The 23294-nt window shown below is 43.6% G+C and overlaps 1 protein-coding gene across 1 annotated transcript in view; it reads right to left on the bottom strand.

Moving 5' to 3' along the window:
- Positions 1-23294, bottom strand: part of RFC1 (replication factor C subunit 1) — a 622078-nt gene that overhangs the window by 422453 nt on the left and 176331 nt on the right. The window contains exons 5-6 of the mRNA XM_069202064.1: positions 23099-23294; positions 17109-17186 (exon numbers count right to left, since the gene is read on the bottom strand). The exon at positions 23099-23294 is cut by the window's right edge and continues 43 nt beyond it. Of these exons, the coding sequence (XP_069058165.1) occupies positions 17109-17186; positions 23099-23294 (274 nt within the window). The remainder of the gene's footprint in view (positions 1-17108; positions 17187-23098) is intronic.

Genomic DNA, 23294 nt, shown 5'->3' with positions numbered 1-23294 from the left:
AGGGAGTCCATGGAAGTGTGGCGTGTTTGGATTTCACAAAGTTTTCTTACCCAGAATATCCTGCAAATGTGAAACGTTGATAAAAAACACTATTTTTCCTTCCTTTTTCATCACAGAAACTACAAGAATGTGCAGGGATCCTCAAAATTCCTACCACCCAGTGTTTCTCCACTTGTCCTAATAAAAACATAACCCCACTTGTGTGCCTGCGCCTAGTGCCTGCATCAGGAATGGATCGCTCCAGGGGTTAACAGTAGCCCTCATGCAAGGACTACCATAGACCCTTGTGTGATCCATTCCTGTTGCGGGCAATAGCCTACCCACACAAGTGAGGTACCATTTTTTTCGGGAGACCTGGGGGAATACTGGGTAGGAGGAAATTTGTGGCTCCTCTCAGATTCTAGAACTTTCTGTCACCGAAATGTGAGGAAAAAGGGTTTTTTTTGCCCAATTTTGAGGTTTGCAAAGGATTCTGGGTAACAGAACTTGGTGAGAATCCCACAAGTCACCCCATCTTGGATTCCCCTAGGTGTCTAGTTTTTAAAAATGCACAGGTTTGGTAGTTTTCCCTAGGTGCTGGCCGAGCTAGAAGCCAAAATCCACAGCTAGGCACTTTGCAAAAAACAGGTCAGTTTTCTTTCGGAAAATGTGATGTGTCCACGTTGTGTTTTGGGGCATTTCCTGTCGCGGGCACTAGGCCTACCAACACAAGTGAGGTACCATTTTTATCGGGAGGCTTGGGGGGGAACACAGAATAGCAAAACAAGTGTTATTGCCCCAGGTCTTTCTCTACATTTTTTCCTTCCAAATGTAAGACAGTGTGTAAAAAAGACATTATTTGAGAAATGGCCTGCAATTCACATGCTAGTATGGGCACCCCGGAATTCAGAGATGTGCAAATAACCACTGCTTCTCAACACCTTATCTTGTGCCCATTTTGGAAATACAAATGTTTCTTGATACCTATTTTTCACTCTTTATATTTCAGCAAATTAATTCCTGTATACCCGGTATAGAATGAAAACCCATTGCAAGGTGCAGCTCCTCTATTGGCTCTGGGTACATAGGGTTCTTGCTGAACCTACAAGCCATATATATCCCCGCAACCAGAAGAGTCCAGCAGACGTAATGGTATATTGCTTTCAAACATCTGACATCGCAGGAAAAAAGTTAGAGTAAAATGTGGAGGAAAATGGATGGTTTTTTTCACCTCAATGTCAATTGTTTTTTATTTCAGCTGTTATTTTCTGTAGGAAAACCTTGTAGGATCTACACAAATGACCCCTTGCTGAATTCAGAATTTTATTTATATTTCAAAAATATTTAGCTTTCTGGGATCCACCATTGGTTTCACACCCTTTTCTGTCAATAACTGGAAGGAGGCTGAAAGCACAAAAAATAGTAAAAATGGGGTATGTCCCAGTAAAATGCCAAAATTGTGTTGAAAAATGGGGTTTTCTGATTCAAGTCTGCCTGTTCCTGAAAGCTGGGAAGCTGGTGATTTTAGCACTGCAAACCCTTTATTGATGCCGTTTTCAGGGTTCATTATATTACATGTGAGGGCATACCTGCAAAAGCAGATATGCTCCTGCTATGTCTTTGTCGATTCTCAGAAATAGTAAGTGAACAGGGAAGCCATTTTAGGAACATGTGCTGGACACTGGTCATTGTAAGTTCCCCAGCTCCATGATGGCTTCATTGAAGATATGGATGTTTGGTATCAAACATGTCGAATTAATAAACCCTCACTGAATCCAGTCATGGATTTATTAATACATGCGCTCATAGGGCATGTTAGAGGTGCCCCCGGAAAATTTGCCACCTCCTAGCTTGGACACTGACTAGTCAAAACCAGTGCAGCTGCCTTAAGACAGAGTTAAGGCCCCCTAAGGTGAGTACCAACACTCTCGAGGGCTCAGAACAAAGGCCTGCTCTGGGCGGAGGTGCTAGCACCTCGTCCAGGAAGGATGGACATTCCAGGGCAGGATACTTCAAATGCTTGCCGTCTTTGTAATGCAACCCAAGCCTCTCCAAATGGTAGAGAAGGCACCCCCCCCAGTTACTGACCACATTTTTGATGGCAGGAAAATTAGGCACATTAGGAGGTGTGCCTGCTTCATGCCATCTTGTTTGGAAGGAATGTAGGCCACTAGGGTTACGGTTATGCTCAATTCCAAACAGAAGTGTCATAATAAGGGTATAGTCACCCTAAACGTGAGTAGCCTATTGGCTACCACCTGACACTCCCTGTAACTCCCCTAAATTCAGTATTTAGGCAGCACCCTTGAACCCAGAACTCAGATTCCTCATGACCTAGGACGAGCCAGACACTACTGAGTTGCACCAGCAGAGAAGACTACAGACACCAACTAACTTGGCCCCAGCCCTACTGGCCTGGTCGATCCAAAAGATTACCTCTCCTGCAGCCCAGCAACCTCCAAAGATTTGGGAGGACTGCCTGACCCTTGACAAAGATCAAAATCTCCAGAGAATAGACGGCCTGTTCAAGAAGAAACCAACTTCAAAAGAAAAATAACTCTGCCCTGAGAAACTGTGAACCTGACTTCACATCCACTCTTGCACCAGATGCCCATGGCCCAAGTCCAAGTGGCCCACCAGGCATGTGAAGGTTCGAACGTGGGCTGACACCTGCCGGACTCTGCCTCAAAGCCTGCAGCCTCAAACTGAACACTCCCCCTGATCACGACCTGCCCGGTAAGCTGTTACCGACGCCAAAGGACACTCCTGCACCTGGATCTCCTGGTACTTGGGGAGCTGGAACATCAGTGTCCCTATGTCCCATAGCATCAGAGCTTACCTGGGCAGAAGTGGGTTTTCTTCATTCAGCCTCCTGGCCTGAGCCTCCAGCCTTTTTCTAAGACTGATCTCCCCCATTGATTTGCATCGGGCGCCTGACGGTGTGTTGTCACTCTGTACCCGGTCGTCCTTGTGCCGCTGAGGGTTTAAGTCTGGGGCGGCCTTGTGGCTGCCCCGTGCTTACCTCAACACCAGGAGATCGACCCCTGACACCATATTACTCACCTGTGAGCCGCCCATTTTTGGTTACCCCAGTCTCCACTGGTTCACTTTGGGTGCCCGACGCGGTGTTGGCACTCTGCACCTAGCTGCCCGCATGCCGCTGGCAGTCTATGTTTGGTGCTGCCTTTTGGTCCCCCTTGTGCTTACCTCAACCCCAGGAGATCAACCCCCTGACACCACTTTACTCACCCATGAGCAGCACATCTTCTTTCATCCCCAGTCTCCACTAGTTAACACTGGGCACCCGACTCTGAATTTGACCTCTGCTGTTGTGGGTGCACTTTTAGTACTGATCTGAACCTTCCCTGGTGTTGACCTAAAACCCCGAAGACTGGATTTGTAAGTCATATACTTACCTGCAAACTCCATTCTTGTTTTCCTCACATATGTTAACATTGCTGAACTGAAAAATTGCACTGTCTTGATTTCTGAAACTGCAAAGTATTTACATTTTTAAATCTTATTACCGGATTACAAAGTTCTTGGGTTTGAAACATATAAAAATAAATTGTATTTTTCTAAATTGTTCTCAGATTATTTGAGTGTGTCTCTCATTTACTGCCTCTGTGAGTACAACAAATACTTAACACTACCCTCTGATAAGCCTAACTGCTCGTCCACACTACCACAAAACAGAGAATTAGTCCTATCTTCATTTGCCCATGCAATACCAATTGGGAATCCACTGTACTCTCTGCACAGTGTACTTCATTTTAGTGCACTATGGAGAGAGCCAGCTTCCTACAAGTAGACTGATATGGGCAGACGCACAGGCATCTGGGGATTATGCCACTGCCACTCATAAAAGGGGGCATGGTAGTCCCAGATCCTCAAACATACTATCTATCCACACAATCTTTTTTTTGTGTTGTACTATTACCTCCCTCTGCCACTTATACCACACTTGGTTGCAGAAACTAACAGGTTAGAGACATGCACACTTCAGACCTGTTCATTCCAACTAAAGTCCTAACCCAAAGGTGGCACAGCCACTGTTGCAGCCAAGAAAAGGCCATGGTATGGAGTGTGCTACTGGTCAAAGCTACCCCTTCTGTAATTACCAAAGGCTCCCCTTCTAGGCAATCAGTGCTACCCAATACCTCAGAGAGAGAGTTAAAGGTCTTTTTACATAAACACTAGCTTACGGAGATGGGACATATGTACAATGATGGGCTATTTCTGTCACTGGCACACACAGGAGACAGAGGTCCTACCGACATCTTAGATATTGTTACATATTACAGACTGAGACATGTGTTGAGACTGCACTTCAAAGCATTTCAAAAGGAACCAGGCAATTTACCTACATTCACAAAGCTTATTAGCACCGAGTACAGCAGGGGCTGGGTCTTGCAGCTTTAAAAGCTTTCAAGTGAAACCAGAACGATTGAGGTTATATCGGCCACGGACATGTGAAATCAGATTTGGGAGAACTCTGAGATATCCATAAATTGTCTTATTGCTGTGCTCAGATGGATACCATATCGAACTACAGCCATAAACTATTTAAGTTTACATTTTTGCATAGGATGCTAAACAATACAGGTTTGAAAAAGCCAAGCCACACGAGTGACATTGTTGTAATCAACCCAAAGCTGATTTTCTCAACTTGGCATCACTGTATCAATACATTGCTAGCTTTTGGACAGATATATTAGACACACTGTCTTATACAGTGGGATATGTAATATAAAAATCTCCAGATGTGGCAATACTGAGCTATGTGACAGATATACTTAAAAATGTAAGACAACTAAGATTTACTCTAAAAGAGAAATTGCCAACCACTGGATGAAAGGGGTGCTGCTGATGGCTTTGAGGTGCCGCCTACAGTAATGCAAAAACACAGCTATACCCAGCATCTTCAAGGCCGACAGACTTTTGGGTGCCACTTAGGTTGGATCTTGAACATTTGAAGGACTGCAAGGTCGATGAGATGCTAATAATAGGAGGGTGTGTACCTGTCGACTTGTGCGCTAAGCCGGAATCCTGTAGTTGTACCTGCAGGGGTCTGGGCAGACAGTTATGTAGACTACGTATGTAACTGTGGACAAATAAGTTTATGGGCCCAAGCTCCCGGTATGTAATGATATGTGATATCTTTGCTTGGAAGAAAATGTTCTATTGATGTAGATACTATTGATGTCATGTATATGCTTAATGATTAATTAAAGCTTAAAATATGGTGTTCATGAGCTATGTCTGTACCAGGTTGAGGCTCCGTATAGGAACGGGGCCAACCTTTTAAAGGCAATTTCTTTGCTTCTTTCAGGGACCTTTAAATTATTGGAAAGGTGAGCAGGTTCCTCCCAAAAAACCCTCAGAGATGAGACTATAGCAGAGTGGTGCAATCGCATAGAAGCATTAATTTTGAATCAAGTAAATGCATAAAGTATTTGCTAATTGTTGTGTCCCCCTCAGGTTATCTACCAGGTTTCTTCTATGTGCTAGTGTATAAATCCAGTCTAGGGTTAAGGGAGTTTGAAACACTGGTATTTCATCAGATCTGAGTACTATATCTGGCATGGTCACTATGGAGGTACTATAAGCAAAGCCATTCTTACCCACTTGCAATTGAAGAGCGCTGGTGTTGTGAAGGGGATATTGGTGGAAAACTGTAGGCAAATGTTTCTGACCAGGGTGGGGAGAGGATGTCTCCCTGTATTCATACTAAGAACTGTAGTGTGTACATTATTTCTAATATTTGATCTATGCTGCCCTGGTTTTGTGTGAATATGCTTGCTTTACTAGTTAGTTGTCTATGTAGGGGAACATAGCTATCCCCTGCCTCAGCAAGTGTTCAACCCCCATAAGACATTTGTTAACACCCACTATGATGACTTTACACCAAGACTTTGCAATGGTAATGAAAATTCCCTACAACAAATCACACATACTTCCTGTGGCTCCTGATCATCAGGATATGGAAACAGGCATCTTTGAGATCAGTATTGCCATGTAGCCTCCCCGAACCCTTCAACAACCATACCACCTCCTTGCCTCCTTCCCCACACCATCACCTTACCTCTGTCCAAACAAACTTGAGGAATCTTGAGTCCATTATTGGTATTAAAGTCAGGTCTTGTGGGAGGACTAGGATGTAAATGAAGTAAACTCTCCGACTATATTCTTCCTTTGGTACTTCTTCTATTGCTTCTTTTCTTAAGGAGGTCTTGCACTTCTTGTTACAGCGATTTTAGGTCTTCTATATTGCACACTCTCTGTTTTGGCTTGATGCTGGGGGGTATTTTTCATGCACTATCAGTGTGTTATAACAAAACCAATTTGCTGAATGTGACTTTTCTCAATTCTTGGAGGTCTCCTAGACTTACACCTACTGGTGTAATCATTTGCTTAGGGTGCCAGATCCTCTTGAGGAATGACCCCTGCCTCATGCACTGGCCCCTGCCTCATGCTCTAGCTCAAAAGGAATATCACCTTTATGTAGTGTATTTTCACTGTGTGATTGCTGCCTGCATGCTTCTCATCTCACTGATATGGTTTTGTTGTTGGAAACCAGGCTTCCACATCAGTCTACGTGTGGAAGGAGTGATTCTGTTAAGAAAGCCCTTGGCTTGTAGAACTCTCATTGCCTTAGAAGTGTTGTTATCCTTCTTGTCGGGATTCATCCACATCAGGTTGACTAGGCCTCTCCCTTGTAAAGGCAAGGTTCATTATTGATGCCTGGACTCCAGGGAAGTCTATGGGTGACTCATTATTAGCCCTTTCCCCACCCCCGTATTTTGAGGGTATTCTCCGTGATTTTAGGAGTTGTCAAACTATTTTTTCTTCTGCAAAAATGCTGCCATTTTAGTCGCATTCTCTCGATGTACTTATTGCAGGGCAGGGGAGCTATTATTCCTTTTTACTGCATCCTTTTATTATGTTCTTCAGAATTTAGGTCCTTTGGGAAGCATAGATTGCAGGCCTTGTGGGTGTTGTCTATGCAAATTTGCGATGGCAATAATAGTACTTCCATCAATGTCTGTATTCAGATGTGACCTAAGAATAGTCAACATCCCCAGCTATGCATTCACCGAACCCAAGCAGTCAAAGCCAAACAGAAAAAAACTGTCTGCTTTGGTTCCCCAGCATTCTTCTCAATATCTGCTTGATCATCATCGATATTTTGCTTCTGTTCTACTCCTCTTAACAGTTTTCCTAAACAAACCTCAACACGGCTTCGGAACCAAACGGCAGGAAAAACTAAAAATGGTCCCCACATACAGATATACTAATGCCTAAAAAAAAAATTAACAAAGGGAGATGGGGGGGGAGTACATATTTAAGTGCTAGGTGGCAGAATAACGCTCAGTATTTAAATCCAAAAAAGATTCACTTTGCAAAACTTTGGCCTCACAAAATGTACTCGAGTGGGCTTTCCAGGATGTGCAATTTCTGTATGAACAAATTTTTAGAAGGTAGCCATTTGAGCACAAAACAGTTTTTTGGCGTTTTCTTCTTTTGGAAGTAAAATATTTCCCTGTGGAAACAGTCCTACCCTCCACATCGATTAAACATGGGGGAATTTCCTGTTTTCCCACATCCTGCTAACACTATTTCTGCCAGGTCTGGGGAATGGATAACTCTCTGAAAAATGTTTTCGAATAGTCACAAACTTACCCCTTTGTCCGTTTCCAATGTACTTTCAGGGCAACTACCCTACTTTCATAACCCTTTCTTGCTCCTGTCAATAGATTATGGTTGGAGAATTCACAAAAATAACTTTTTTCACGTACATAAGTAGCATTTTGGTGCATAAAACATTACATCTTCGAAGTGTAAGACCGCCTAAGGTCTCAGAGTACCGATGACACTAGGTTCAACTTCTAAATGTCTCAGAGTAGTTCAAAGCTACACTTTCCAAAATTTCTAGTAGTACCAAGGTTACTAGGTTCAAAGTTAAAACTTTTCTAAATGTCTCATAGTATCTAGGTTACTACGCTCTACACTAAACTTTTCTAAATGCCTCATAGTACTGAGATTTCTACCGTCCAATGCTGAACTATCCCAAATATCTCAGAGTACCGAGGTTGCTGGGTTCAACGATAAACTTTCCTAAGTGTTTCATCACACACTTTTTCGACCTGTGCAATTTGGATTCAACCCAGAACAAAAGTAAATAGCAGACGAGCAGATGCGCCAAATTGAATTTTCCGCTGCACTTCAAGGCAATGATTCAATAGCAACAAGAACGATATCCTGGCTACCATTTTATGAACAAACGTACCGCTTCGCGCAGGATAAACGGTTTATTGATAGTAAACGTAATTGCATGTTAGGAAGACGGCAGGCAGCAGAGCCTCATAACCGCCCTAATAGAACAGCAAACAATCCCACATTAAACAGTTAGAGAGGTCAACGCGGAGCCTTGCCACGGGCATCGTTCTGAGGCCGAGCACAGGGCAGGGTCCTGCCGCTTGAACAGCAAAGGTTATTGCTTTTGTCGCAAGAAAAAATAGGAAACCAGACACTGCACGGGGTAATCGGAGCCGCCGCGATCAAAACACAGGAAATGCACTCGGTCAAAAGTATTAACTTCTCAGTGAACTCTGGGGTATGGAAGGAATACACAAATACACAGTCATTCTCGGATGTACAACTCCGTGCGTGAGAATGTCTCCGCGTGATATCGTTTATTCTGCTGGTATAAAACTGCAGTGGGACACTTGTCTCTGCTGCACCGCCAATACCTGCACAGCTTTTGTTACAGAAGCACTCAAACATAAAATAGTAAAACTAAGCAATGAAGCCTTCTCAGCAAAACAGCACTCCTTGCCTGGAGAAAAAAAAAACATTTAAGTGAATGTACAAATAACCCATCACTTTCAGCAGAACAAATGTTTGTTTAACTGACTGTTTTCTCTGTGCAGCCAACAGAGCTACCTATTGCTTGTCAAAGAGAGCAAAGCTTGCAGGCAGCGCACTTCCAGAAGCCACAAGTGCAATGCTTTGCTCCGCAGCTATTGATACAGAACATGTGAATGCCCATCTGATTATCTAGAAGTCCTTCTGCTGCTCCTCTTCATCCATCCATCTCGTAGCTCCAAAAGATGAGCTACTACATACAATACAACCGTAGCCGGCATAAGCTACGTGGAGGGCTTTAAGACCAACCCCCCTATGGAAAGCACCGCACCGGGATATATCGTGGCAATAACCAAACAAGCACACCACCCACACTCATTTGGGCAAGAGGAAAGTTGGAATTCCATCCCCACCAACTGAGATAGTCTAACAGGTCAGTCTACAATCAAGGGCATGAGTCAGCCGATGAAAAAGTAAAGCTCTAAGAGGCTAAGAAACTTGGGATCACTGTTCTATATAGCTACATCAAGTATGTTAGGAAACCCATATGCTTTTGAGAAGGGAGACTTGGGATAACAAGTTAGAGATATGGGTACAGTGATAAAGGGGAGCAGGAAAGATTAACAAGACAGTGCTGCCCTGAGCACTTCACAACTACAGAGACGTACCTATTTCATCCAACCTAAATAAATAAGTACATTTTTTAAATAAAACAAGCCACCAACATGGCAGCCTGACCTCATGATCAATTTAAATATAAACCACGTAATACCCACTGACCGGAACAGCCCACTAACTCTTAGGAAAGCACAGTCCTCCAAGAGACACTCAGGTGAACCCTTAACCACAGTCAGACAAGTCTTCCACGAAAGACCCCAAAGGTCCAAGTAACTGCAGAAAGTAACAAAACACACATATTCACAATTGGAAATATTGGCTGATAACAAGCTGCCTAGGTCCAAAAGACTTATTTATCAAGTGGCAATGCAGAGGTAAGTCTCCTGCTCAATTACATTTGTCATTGTTCATTCTTAGATCACATCTACAGACCGCTTTAGCTGATGTCGAAAGACCTATTTTGAAACATATCAAAACCCAGAGATGGCTTTGGGCCTCTGACTACCCCTGATTGGCTGTCTAGTCACACATTTATATGCTTCTTATTCAACAGGATTTCGGTCCTCTTCTGTGTTAGTCCCTTCTTTGGAGCATATGATTGAATGGCTTGTATCCTTTCACTGCTCACGTTCAAGGAATGACTCGTTTTTCCTTTCAACACTACGCAAGAGCATGTCTTTTTTTCTCTGTGCTGCTTTGCCCCTCACATACGCACCTAACCCATGCACTCTGTGTTGCTCCCTTCTCCTCCTACACCCAGTTCATTCATGGCTTCCCCGCCCCTTACTGGCTTTGTTTTTTAATATGTTGTTTTTCACCCACCTCCCAGCTTGGAACGCCTGCCCTGTTTTCACCTGTCTACTTCCCACTGCTCACCCCCACATAGACATTTCCTTATGCACTCCTTCATTGCTCCACCACCCTTCCTGTTGTGTTCATTTTTAAATTACTCAGAAGTCCTGGTAGCTGCTGGTTTGCTGCCATGCTAATCCTGTTTTTCAAATATTATTTTGCAAACATTTACATTACTTTCTTTTATTTACCGCTCCATGACTGGAGTCTGTTAACAGTAAATCAAACATTTAAATGGCAGATACATCATGTCAGATGCACATGCGTGACTAGTGATGCATGTGTGGGCATACCTCAAACTGGGCAAGGTTTATTATTATGGCTCATACGCACAATTACAAGTCATAAAGCATTTTTTTTCTTCTGCTGGTGATGCACAGCATCCACTTAAAGCACTACTTTCTGTCAATACTGCTTAGCATTGCCAAGAGGCATTGGCAAAGCCAAAGGGTCAAAAAGCAATCCCTATTGGGATTGGCAATGCTTGTTCTTAATAATAAGTTACTTACCTTCGGTAACGCTTTTTCTGGTGGATACATTAACTACCTGTGGATTCCTCACCTAAAGAATTCTCCCCTCGCGCCAGCTTCGACGGAAATTTCTTCTAGCTCTGCAAATCGATGATGACGTCACAATAGCCCGACTCCACGCGACGCCGTATGACGTCATCTAGGCAATAAGAAGCCTTCGTCGACATGCAGATGTCAGTTATCACCATTTTTTACGTGCCTTAGAGGCAAACAGGTTAAAATTTGACCTTGAAGAGAACATAATCACATCAAAAGAAGTGAAAACGCAACATTTATTACACTAAAAATAATAAGAAACCAATATGCCAGTCAAAATCAATCATGAGTACTTGAATTATCAAAACCAGAGAAAGAAATACATATATACATGCTATAACTATATACATAAAGTAGGTATAGATATATATATATATATATATACACATACATACGCATACAAGACAATTGGCGCTCACCCAAGGATTTCGTGGAACGACCATTCAGGCAACGGGGAGGCGGGTGGGACCGTGAGGAATCCACAGGTAGTTAATGTATCCACCAGAAAAAGCTTTACAGAAGGTAAGTAACTTATTCTTCTGATGGATACATCTACCTGTGGATTCCTCACCTAAAGAATAGAGTCCAAAAGCAGTACTACCTCCGGAGGTGGGTGCCTGAATGGTCAAACCAAGAAATCCTGCAGCACCGAGTGAGCAAAATGGCCATCCCTCCTAACCTCAGAATCCAAACAATGTTTGACAAAAGTATGGAGGGATGCCCAAGTTGCAACCTTGCAGATGTCAACCACAGGAACACTCCTAGCTAAAGCCTAGAAGCAGCCATAGCTCTGGTGGAATGAGCACAACGCCCCACAGGTGGTTCTTTCTTCGCTAAGGAATAACAAAGCTTAAATCAGAGAATGACCCACCCGGATAGCGTTCTCTTGTGGACTGCTCTGCCTTTCCTCTTCCCCACGTATCCAACGAAGAGCTGATCATCTTGCCTGAACTCCCTCGTCCTGACGACAAAGAAGCTCAATGCTCTTCGTGGATCCAGTCGGTGGAGCCTCTCTTCCTCCTTGGATGGATGAGGCGGAGGGTAAAAGGAAGAGAGAGTAATAGACTGCCACAAGTGAAAGGGTGTAATAACCTTCGGGAGATAAGCCGCCTTGGTCCTTAACACCACTTTGTCTCTAAAGAAGGAAAGTTATGGAGACTCTACACTAAGATCCTGAAGCTCACTGACTCTTCTAGCCGATGTTATGGCTACCAGGAATACAGTCTTAACCAGCAAACGCAAAGCACAAGAATGCATTGGTTCAAATGGCGATCCCATTAGAAATGCTAATACCAAGTAAAGGTCCCACTGAGGCATAACAAATGGTGTGGGCAGAAACCTATTAGTGAGCCCCTTAACAAACCTCAAAACAAGTGGAGATTTAAACAAGGAAGGTTGATCTGGGAGGCACAGAAAAGCCGACAGTGCTGATAAATAGCCCTTAACTGTGGCAACTGCACAACTCTTCTGTGCCAAGGAAAGAGCAAATGATAATATATCAGACAAGTGAGCCTTTAAGGGATCAATTCGGTTCTCTCCACACCAACGTACAAAGTTAGCCCATCGACTTGCATAGATCGATTTGGTGGAGTGTCGCCTGGCCGATAAAATAACATCCACCACTTCAGGTGGGAGAGAAAAAGCACTCAGATTGCCCCGTTCAATCTCCAGGCATGAAGGTGCAGACTCTGGAGGTGGGGGTGTAGAATCTGCCCCTGCGACTGCGAGAGGAGATCCACCCTGTAAGGGAGACGGAGCGGAGGGCACAGAGAGAGTTGGAGGAGGTCTGTGTACCAAACCCTTCTTGGCCAATCTGGGGCTATCAAGATGACCTGGGGCCGGTCTTGGCGGATTTTCATCAGAACTCGAGGAATCAGTGGTATGGGAGGAAACGCGTAAAGCAACTGACCCTTCCAGGACATCTGAAACGCGTGCCCCAAAGCTCCTTGCATCGGATACTGGAGGCTGCAAAATAACGGGCACTGCGCGTTCTCCTGAGTAGCAAACAGATCTATCTGCGGACACCCCCACATCTGGAAGATGTAAAGAACCAGATCCGGATGAAGGTGCCACTCGTGATCGACCAAACCGCGTCGACTGAGAACATCCGCACGTACATTCAGAACTCCGGCCAAATGATTTGCTACCAAGCAAATTTTGTGGTCCTGAATCCAGGACCAGAGTCGAAGAGCTTCTCTGCAAAGAAGATACGACCCCACTCCTCCCTGCTTGTTTATATACCACATCGCGGTAGTGTTGTCCGTCAGGACCTGAACCAACTGACCGCGAATGGAAGGGAGAAAGGCCTTGAGAGCCAGACGTACTGCCTGCAATTCCAACAGATTGATGTGAAACCTCTGTCCCACTGGAGACCAAAGGCCTTTGACCTCAAGGGCCCCCAGATGAGCTCCCCACCCTAGAGTGGATGCGTGCGTTACAACTGTGGCCACCGGCGGAGGCAGCGAGAATGGCCTTCCTTGCGACAGGTTGCCGATCGCCGCCCACCACTGAAGATCCACTGCAGTGTCTCTGGTGATCGTGATCGAATCTTCGAGATCCCCTTTGTGCTGAAACCACTGCCTGCGGACGCACCACTGAAGTGGGCCAGCATGCATGAGTAACCAGCAGTATGCAAGAAGCAAACAGACCGAGCAGATGAAGGACCATGAGGACTGGAACTACGGCTCCATTTCGAAACATCGGAATCAACGCCTGAATGTCCTGAACCCGCTGGGGCGGAGGAAAGGCCCGATTCAATGTCGTGCCCAGTACTGCACCTATGAACAGGAGGCGTTGAGAGGGCTCCAGGTGAGATTTGGGCACATTGATTGAAAAACCCAAGTCGAACAACTGAGTTGTCGACTGCAGGTGACGCCGCACGAACTCCGGAGTCTTGGCTTTGATCAACCAATCGTCCAGATAGGGAAACACCGCTATCCCCCTTCTTCTGAGCTCTGCCGCTACCACCACCATCACCTTTGTGAAGACTTGAGGTGCTGAAGTAAGACCAAACGGGAGGACCGCAAACTGATAATGCTGCGATCCCACCACAAACCGGAGATACTTCCTGTGCGATTTGAGGATCGGAATATGGAAGTACGCATACTGCAAATCAAGACACCATTCAATCTCTTTCGTTCAACGCCAAAAGAACCTGTGAAAGGGTCAGCATTTTGAACTTTTCCTGTCTAAGGAACCAATTCAAAATCTCAAATCCAGAATTGGTCTTAACCGAACATCCTTTTTGGGGATCAGGAAGTATCTTGAATAACAGCCCTGACCCCTCTCCTGCTCGGGAACCAACTCTACTGCGCCTTTTGACAATAGGGATAACACCTCCTGTTGCAGTAACAGAAGATGGTCTTCCGAACAGAAGGATGGGCGGGGAGGGAAGGGAGGAGGAAACTCCCGAAAGGGAAGAACGTACCCCCTCTTCACAATGTTGATGACCCAAGAGCCTGATGTTATAAACTCCCACACTGGAAGAAATTGGGCAAGTCTCCCCCCTACCGGAGATAAGTGAACAGGGAGTGGTGGAGGACTAAGGCTGCTTTCCCTGCTGCACCCCTCCCGAGGAAGAGGAAGAGGCAGAGTGCTGCTGGGTGGCTCCTCTTGTACGTACTCTGCCCCTGAAGGATCTGTAAGGCAGGGAGCTTGCAGATTGTTGTGGTGCCTGGAACCTGCCACGAAAGGAGGAGCCACTTCCAAAACCCCTAAACTTCCTATATGACCTAAAGGTAGAGGAAGTGGCTGCCTTAAGTCCTAACGACCTCGCTGTGGCTCTGCTCTCTTTGAAACGTTCAATAGCAGAATCTGCCTTCGTCCCAAAGAGTTTTTCCCCATCAAAAGGCAGATCCAGAAGAGTTGCCTGTACATCCGAAGAGAAGCCTGATGAGCGCAGCCAAGCGTGACGCCTCAACACTATGGATGTACCCATAGCCCTTGCCACAGAGTCTGAGGTGTCCAACCCAGACTGAATCACCTGGGTCGCCGCCGCCTGAGCGTCCGTTAGCAAATGCAACATCTCTTGTGGCAAGTTAGAATGACCTTTTGCTTCCTCCATAAGGGCATGAATATAACGTCCCAAAATGCAGGTTGCATTGGTCGACTTCAAGGCCATACTGCATGACGAAAAGGCCTTCTTTGCTGTGTGGTCCATTATCTTTGACTCCCTGTCCGCAGGGGTCCCAGGGAACGAACCAGGGGATGACCGGGAGGAACACGATGCCTGAACAACCAAACTCTCCAGAGTTGGGTGTTTGGAGAGGAAGTCCGGGTCACCTGGAGCCGCACGATAGCGCCTTGCTACCGCCCTGTTGACAGCTGTAGAAGTCACAGGCTTTCTCCAAATGTCCTTGATGGGGTCCAGGAGAGCCTCATTGAAGGGCAAGAGAGGCTCCGCCACCACTGAAGCCGGATGCAGCACTTCCGTCAAAAGGTTCCTTTTCACCTCAGCAGCCGGAAGAGGAAGATCTAAAAAGTCTGCAGCCTTCCTTATTACTGCATGAAAAGATGCAGCCTCTTCGGTATACTCCCCAGGGGAAGCCAGATCCCATTCAGGGGAAGTGTCAATACCACTTGCAGTGTCCAGGCCCTGAAAATCACCTGAAGGCTCCAAGATTTCGCCTTCCTCCAGATGTTGTCTGCTATATTCCTCCTCCTCCTCCAGGAGACGCAAAGCTAGTCTTCTGGACCGGAGCCTTGATTCGAGTCCCGGCGTCGATAAGGCGTCGGCCGACGCCGAAGATCTTCGCCAACGCCGCTCTTCGGATCCATCCGACGCCGGACCCTCTGGCGCCACAGGCACCTTGACTGTGGACTGGATCCGTGGAGAATCCACCAGCACCGGAGTAGCAGACGTTGTAGGCGTCACAGGTCTCCTGAGCGACACCAAGGGCATCGGCGCCGCAGCAGCTCCAGAAGGCAAAAATGGCATGAAGGGTGTCGGCTTGTAAAGAGCCAGAGTACCCAAATTAAAAGCCAAAGGGCCTGACAGACCTGCATGCCCTCCACCAGGCGCCATGATGGAAAAGATATTGAACAAAGCATTTAAAAATGCTGCAGGATCCGTACCCGGCACTGGGAAACCTGGATATGTTTGCGGTGTCGGCACCGGCATAGAAGCCGATGATGGACCAGGCATCTCCTGCTCTGGAGAAGCCGCCGGTTCTTGAAGAGGCTCAACTTCAAACACCGACAAAGGTGAAGCTGGAGAAGCAGGAGTCGTAGGAGGCGGAGGAGTGATGGTCGGGCTAATCTCCCACGTCGGACGGCACCGAGCTGATGGAGATGCAGATCTGGACCTGGACCGAGAGTCGTGACGGCACCGAGAGTCTCCATGGCGACGATGAGTCCTCGAAGATTTCGAAGAAGACTCTCTACGATGCCACCTTTCCTTCCTCTTCTTGGAACGGGCCAGGAACAATTTAGCCTCTCTTTCTTTAAGCACCTTCGGGTTAATGCGCTGGCAGGAACCGCATGACTCGACCTCATGGTCGGAACTAAGGCACCATAAACAATTTTCATGGGGGTCAGTGACCGACATCCGACCCCCACACTGGTTACAAGGCTTAAAGCCAGACTTTCTTGGCTGCGACATAGTAACTACAGATGCGCAACTGTAGCTCCCTGTTAGCCTCGAATAAATACCGTATTCGAAGGCACGGAAAAAAGGGAACTGACGTCTGCACGTCGACGAGGGCTTCTTATTGCCTAGATGACGTCATACGGCGTCGCGTGGAGTCGGGCTATTGTGACGTCATCGTCGACGTGCAGAGCTAGAAGAAATTTCCGTCGAAGCTGGCGCGAGGGGAGAATTCTTTAGGTGAGGAATCCACAGGTAGTTAATGTATCCATCAGAAGGAATAATTTGGAAGGTTTTTCTACTTTGTTTTCATCTTTTGCTTTCATGTGGATACCTTCAAAGCAGAACTAAACAACAAAAGTTTCCAATAAATCATGATTCAGCAAACCGCTGCTACAAATAAAGAGGCAACAAGGACCAGAAATCAAATCTGTGTACAACCCCGAACCGGAGAGCCAACTAAGGGCCATCATGGACGGCAGCAATGCATTAACAGTACATAAAGCGTCCGTCTAATGACAATGAGAGCCTCGCACCATATGATACTTTAATAAAGACATTTTCACAGATTAGAGCAGAATGCAAAAGGGTACCGGTCAAGCTTTCAACAGACGAAAACATTCATGAAACTCTAACATTACCTCAGCATCTTCATCGAGCTGCAGTTGTTTGGCGATAGTCTCGTCATCTAGTGTGGAATCACCTGCACTTTCTATTGGCTGCAGTGACAAACAAAAAGAAAATACAACTAAAAATTTCACTCAAAGCAATACAAATTGACCACAACAAGTGTTCCCTCCAAGACTATTAAAATTAATGCCCATCAGCTCTCCGTTTCATTTATTAAAATGTTCTCCCCACAAAATGACAAAATTGTATACTATTTAATGCGTTTTGCAAGCAAGACCTCATTAGTCAGCAGGTAATTTCATATTCAGCGGGTGACTTTGTGAAACAGATTTAAGATTGCTGAGACTTAATTTAGCACAATCATTTTCTTTTTGTTATCTATAACAAAAAATGTATATCTAGATGTCGAAATGAGTAATAAATTAATAAAGTGCCAGGTGTAGAATAACAAGGGCGTGATGGGATGTATCATGTTGGCTATATTCTCTGGTTAGAGAAGTTGCAATGTAAAAATATGCGCACTTTCAAACATACATGAACCATGCCCCAACCTTTACGTACAGGGGCACGTACAGCATACAACTGCCTTCCAGAAAAGACCAACAGCAAAACGCGAATATTTTCAATGAACTATTTAGGGCCTTGAAATACTTAAAGCAGGGTATGATTATCTTGAGATAATAAGGAAGCTGCGAGTATGCACGGCAGTAAATGAATATCGTATCCATTTCTGTATGTGGTTTATGTTCAATTTCGTTCTAATGGCAAAAAGTGTTGAAGCGCTGCCAAGATCCATGCCAGGACAGTTCATTACCAAGCTAAAAATTAAAAGGGCTGTCTGACATGCTCCTTTAACATGGAAGAGACTTCTGCAATCAGTATGCATTTATTTATGGATGCCTTCGCACACAGATGTTCAGAGACTCATACCTGTTTGAATAAGATTGTTCACACAGGAAAGCACTTCTTGTATCCAGTAAAGGGACTGGCAAAACAAAACTGCCATACGTGCTTAAAATCCATAGGTAATTTCGTAATTAGATTGCTTGTTTTCTTACCCAACTGCTTTAAAGGGCAACGGTGAAATAAACTATTGGCGTTACATAAGCACCCTGATCTGCTTTCTACTGAGAGATGTTCTCTCTCTGCTGTAAAAGTGCTCCAAAGGCAGCGCACTGGCAGGAGTATTCAGCGTTTATGAATATTAATGAATATTCTAGATAAAGAATAAAGCATACTTAGTAAGCTACATTTAATGCACACATTGTGATTTACACAGCAGCACAAGTGACATGTATGTATGAGTTTACCGAAATGGGTAGTTTCTGCAGTGTCACATCCTACAAAGGACCCCCTAAATAAGTTAAGACTTTAAGAAAAAGAACTAAAATCCTCAAGTTAATATGAAATCAAAGCCAGAACAAAAATCTGTTTTCTTCATGGAAACAACTCACCTGCCAAGCCCAAAACTGGCAGATTTGTTCAGCAGTTTTTGGCTCCTACTTTAAAGACACCTTTCGTCACTTTTCCGTTTGCCCCCAAAGGTAAAAGGTGCCCGAAGGGTATAAAATGTGGTGTGGATGTTTTTTTTAATTTTTAAATCCTAGCCAGCATTTTGGCTGCTTTTTAAACTGATAAATAACTCACAATTCAAAACACCAGAAAACCTGCTTAAAGCCCCCTTTCCTTGGTGAGTACACACAATGTGTTTGTTTAACATTTATGAGGTGTCAGGAGCATTAAGAACCGAATTTTGCAAAAAACATGTCAAATCAAGGAAGCACTGAAAGCCAAAAGGCCGCAAGCCAAAGCCAGACAGACTGGTTTTACAACTGCTTGTTTAAGGAATCATATGTACAACGGCAGAGTACATATGCCATTAGGCCTCCCTGTAATAAATATGTTGTATACATTTCATACTGCATAACTGCTGTTTGGTCTATATGCATTTAAAGTACAACAATATTTTGAGTGGATAGTGTGTTTCTAGTTCATATACCATTGATTCATGAAGTGGGAAATTTAGGGAAAAACACACATTTTTAGATTAATGGAAGGGGGAAGTCACGTGCTTTTATTTACATACCACATCCTAAGTCCCGAGTTAGTTTTCAGCAAAATAATGTTGAGAAATATTATGTAAAGCATGTTCAAGAGCTTATCCAGGAGAAAGAAGCTTCAAATGTTCCAGAAGGAGCAGCTATGACAGTCTCCCAAAGGTAATGTTCTTTTGATTACTCTCTTAACAACATCAACAAAACAAATACAAAGACTACTGACATGTAGAGTACAGACCTTAAAATGACAAATAAGATGAGCAGGTAGGTATGCGTATGTACCATATAGGAAGCTTCTATTTTTGGCAAGATTTTGATCCTAATGTAGAAATTAGACAGGACTAGGGATGAATGGTTTCCATCAAATATTCCATCCAAAAATCATGTATTCTGCATTGAAAACAGGCTGCAGTATATTCATAAAGTATTTTTAAATAAGTGTGAATTTCTGGTGTGCCTGCATCCTTTGTAGAAAAACATTCCAGTAACCCATTAAAATAACATTTATTCTTGACAGTCTCTAGCAGGATCTGATAGTTGCCAAATACGCATTAACTACTGGTAAGCCACGTGAGATGCACGGGTCATAGCCTGTCCATTTCTCTAACTGGTGAGGTGGAAAAACCCTGTGCTTGCCTGAGAGCCAAAACAATCTAATAGGCCACGGTTACAAGGTAGCTTGTAAAAACGTATTAATCCTACTAGATCATGCCTTTTGCCCTTTTTACTTTTTTACTTTTCTTCAAATTACAACCACTAAATGACTCAAATGGTTTCCCATCTCACTCACTAAAACAACCTAGGAAAAGATCTCAAAATGGTTAGGGAAATAACCCCATAAAATTAAAAATGTCAATAAATAAAAGTTGGCAAAGTCTCAACACAGACAAAAACAAGTTGCCCCTAATTGCATTTTTGGACATCTAAAGGTAATTACCTAACTTTACCCAACTGTCTAATCCATACAGATTACCTCCAAAGACAAGGCGACAGATCTGAAAGTCTACTTTGATTCCGCCAGAACTATGGAGCGCCACTTTCTATGTTGCAAATTTCAATCTGAAATGTTTTGAGAAGAGGAACAGGACTAGAGAAAGAAAGACAGAGCCACCATTTGTACAGATTGACTACTGCAATGCCCATTAAAGAAACTACAAGTGATTCTAAAGTCTGAGTGCAGAGGTTAATGTTCATATGAGGTTTGCGTGTAAACCCTTTCCTTAAGCAACATCAGATCTCTATTAACATTCATAGATATTATTAGGAGAGCAAGTTTATTCCTCATAAGAGGTGGTGGGGGCAAGTTAGGATACAACCATAGCAGAATTGTGAAAAGAATCTAAAGATCTAGTTGAAACTGAAAAGAGATCTATAGGACTCAATTAGGGAATCTCTAAAAATAAAAATTAAATTATAAATATTCAGCTGAGCATATGCTGAAGCAGCTACTATATTTCTAGTATCTCTGGCTCTACAAACATGTTTATTAAGTCAGCTTGTTTTTCAACAACAAAAAGTAATAATGAAAAACCCTATTTTACAGACTATGGGTACTGCTAAGGCCTTGCACGTAGAGTACTGCGGAAAATAATCCCCCACCAACCACCCCACGAAACATTTTTTAAATCTATTTAGCCCCAACAAACAAGGCCAGAGTTTCTACACACAAAGGATGTGAAGAGGCCATCCAAGTGCAGAGGTAATTTTGAGCTATCCTCTTGTCAAACTAAAAGTCACTGATGTTTGAGATAACACCAAATAACTTGGTTCAGGTTTTCTTCTAAATGTAGATTTCTTATCCATTGTACACAACTTCAACAGTCTTATTTTTTCATTCCAACACTACTGTTGTTTCACAACTTGATCGTAGCTAATGTTTTTGTTTCAGATGTCAGCAGTTTTCTGTTTCGCTGTCTTTACCGCGTAATAGCAGGGGTGTGGATATTCCTATAACCCTACACTCAGGAAATATTGTTTGGAGGTCAAGAACAAGTTCTCAGGTTTATTTTGTCCTTGGGACAAGCAGATCCAAACCCCTGCAACATAAACGTTTTGACTACCAATTTACAGAACCACACTATGGAGCAGGGAAGGGGAACTATCTGCAGTTGAGGTAATATTTTTGTCCATATGTTAATGCAATTCGAACTTGTATTTATGGTTCATTAATGCAAAGCCTTTATTATTAAGGTGAGCGCTCTAAATAATTGTTGTAAGCTCAGACTGCACTACTGACAGTGGTTCCAGCAAAAAAAAAATGTCATACTTTTGCAAAGTTTAAAAATATTAGGCTATTGTATAATGCTCCCAGAATACTCTCTGATTAGATGCAGATATCTTCAGAAGTTTGAATGCAAGATTGATGATTCTTTGCTTTCAAAATAAAATGTTCACAAAAAATGACACTAGGAAAAAACAATTTAGCTAAACTATCATTTCTTTGATGCATCATTTAGTAAAATGTTTTGATGCATGCTAATTAGTAGTTAATTTGCAAATAAAACGTGACTGTGCCCAAAGCTCTCCACTGAAACACGCGGCTGCTGCAACTAAATGAGCAAGCACAGAATACTGAGGCAGCCTAATACTAAAGTCATCTCGGGCCTCTTTTATCCATTTACAGCCACTTAATGCTCCTTCTGCTCATTCTTGCACCCAAATTACATCTTTCTCCTCTTCTATGTTTCCCATTAGTGTTTTTTGCTCGTAGTAAATACCTGATGGAAAAAAAGAAATGCTGGCTCCCAAAAATAAGTGCCAGTGCACACACCCCCGGCTCAAATTAAGCACTGATGCTAGTATTTCTAAAAAAGTGTTTATAATGGAAAGTCAGTGTAACCAATTTCAACAGGATTATGGGAAACATGAACATAAAAAGCATTGGCAAAGCTGATAGGTCCAACACTGGTAGTCAGTCTTTTGGTTTTGTCAATGCGTGTCTTGTTTTAAGATGGCTTTTGTAAAACTTTATTGTTGAGGGAGCTGCTGGGCCCTAGCAAAGGGCAAAAGTATTTTTTGGTCTCAAAAAGCACACATTTCAACAGCAGTTCCTGGCACTGAACAAAACTACGTTGTGTGTCCATATGCTCCTTGTGAAAGAGCAGATTGAGATCATTCACACTGAGGCCAGACAACAGATGGATAGAGAGAGACAGAATTTTAATAAAAACAAAAGGTCTTTGTTAAGGCACACCTATTTAGGGTCCCAATTCCTAAAGAAAGTAACAAAAGTGCACCCATGGCATATGTCTTTGCATTAGTGCAGATTTACCTATTTCATGATATCGCAAGAATTTACAGAAGTAGACCAGGAAATCATACTCCTAGAAAATATTTGTGAACTGTATTTTAGCAAGAGCAAATATGCATGTGTAGATTTGCTCATGCGAAAATCTGTTGAGAGTGTACAAGTTCCCTTGCCCAGTCACCATTTTTTTTTCTTCTGACCCATGTCAAGAGTACATTTCTAATCATTTTCAGTATAGGAAACAATCAGAGAAGAGTTGGCGAAAACCCATAAAACATGTGAGTTAGTGCACAGATTGAAAAGGGCATTCTAACATTGGAACAATTGCTTACGCTACATCTAGCCACAGTATGTAATGCAGAAAGATGACAAATTAAGGTCATTGCTAGTATTCAAGCCCTACTATAGTATTAGTCCTGGAATAATTAGAGAGGCTATTATCAGAGCTCTTATATAATGAGGTTGCTGCCATAATTTGTCGCCGCACTACATGGTACCAAAGGGTCAAGTACATTTTTTAACAGGTATTTTATTAAATCCCACACTCCTGAAAAGAATGGCATTTCAGGACAAGAGGTCAACACAAAGTATCCATTTCCTTCCATTGAGTTCTGTCTATCTGTATTAACAGTGCCAGCCATAATCGGTAGTACTTTTACATGATATAGACTGCTTGTTTGTTTCGTGTCACACTTACTTCTTTTCTTTTGCTGGACACTAGCTTCTTGTCCGACCTGTGGACGCTGGCAGTTCCAAAGTAATCCAGGGCTGATGTAGGAGTCAGCTGCATGTGTGCTGAAGGTTTTGCCTTAGCCTGTGTTTTGTAATCTGCTTGCTTCCCTACGTCCACAGTGGACAGTATATGGCTCGCCACAGATGTGCCATTCTCTTTT

This window comes from Pleurodeles waltl, chromosome 1_2 (genome assembly GCF_031143425.1).
Source record: "Pleurodeles waltl isolate 20211129_DDA chromosome 1_2, aPleWal1.hap1.20221129, whole genome shotgun sequence".
NCBI classification, from domain to species: domain Eukaryota; kingdom Metazoa; phylum Chordata; class Amphibia; order Caudata; family Salamandridae; genus Pleurodeles; species Pleurodeles waltl.
The sequence above is the reverse complement of the archived record's forward strand: the minus strand, read 5'-3'. Positions and strand labels throughout refer to the sequence as shown.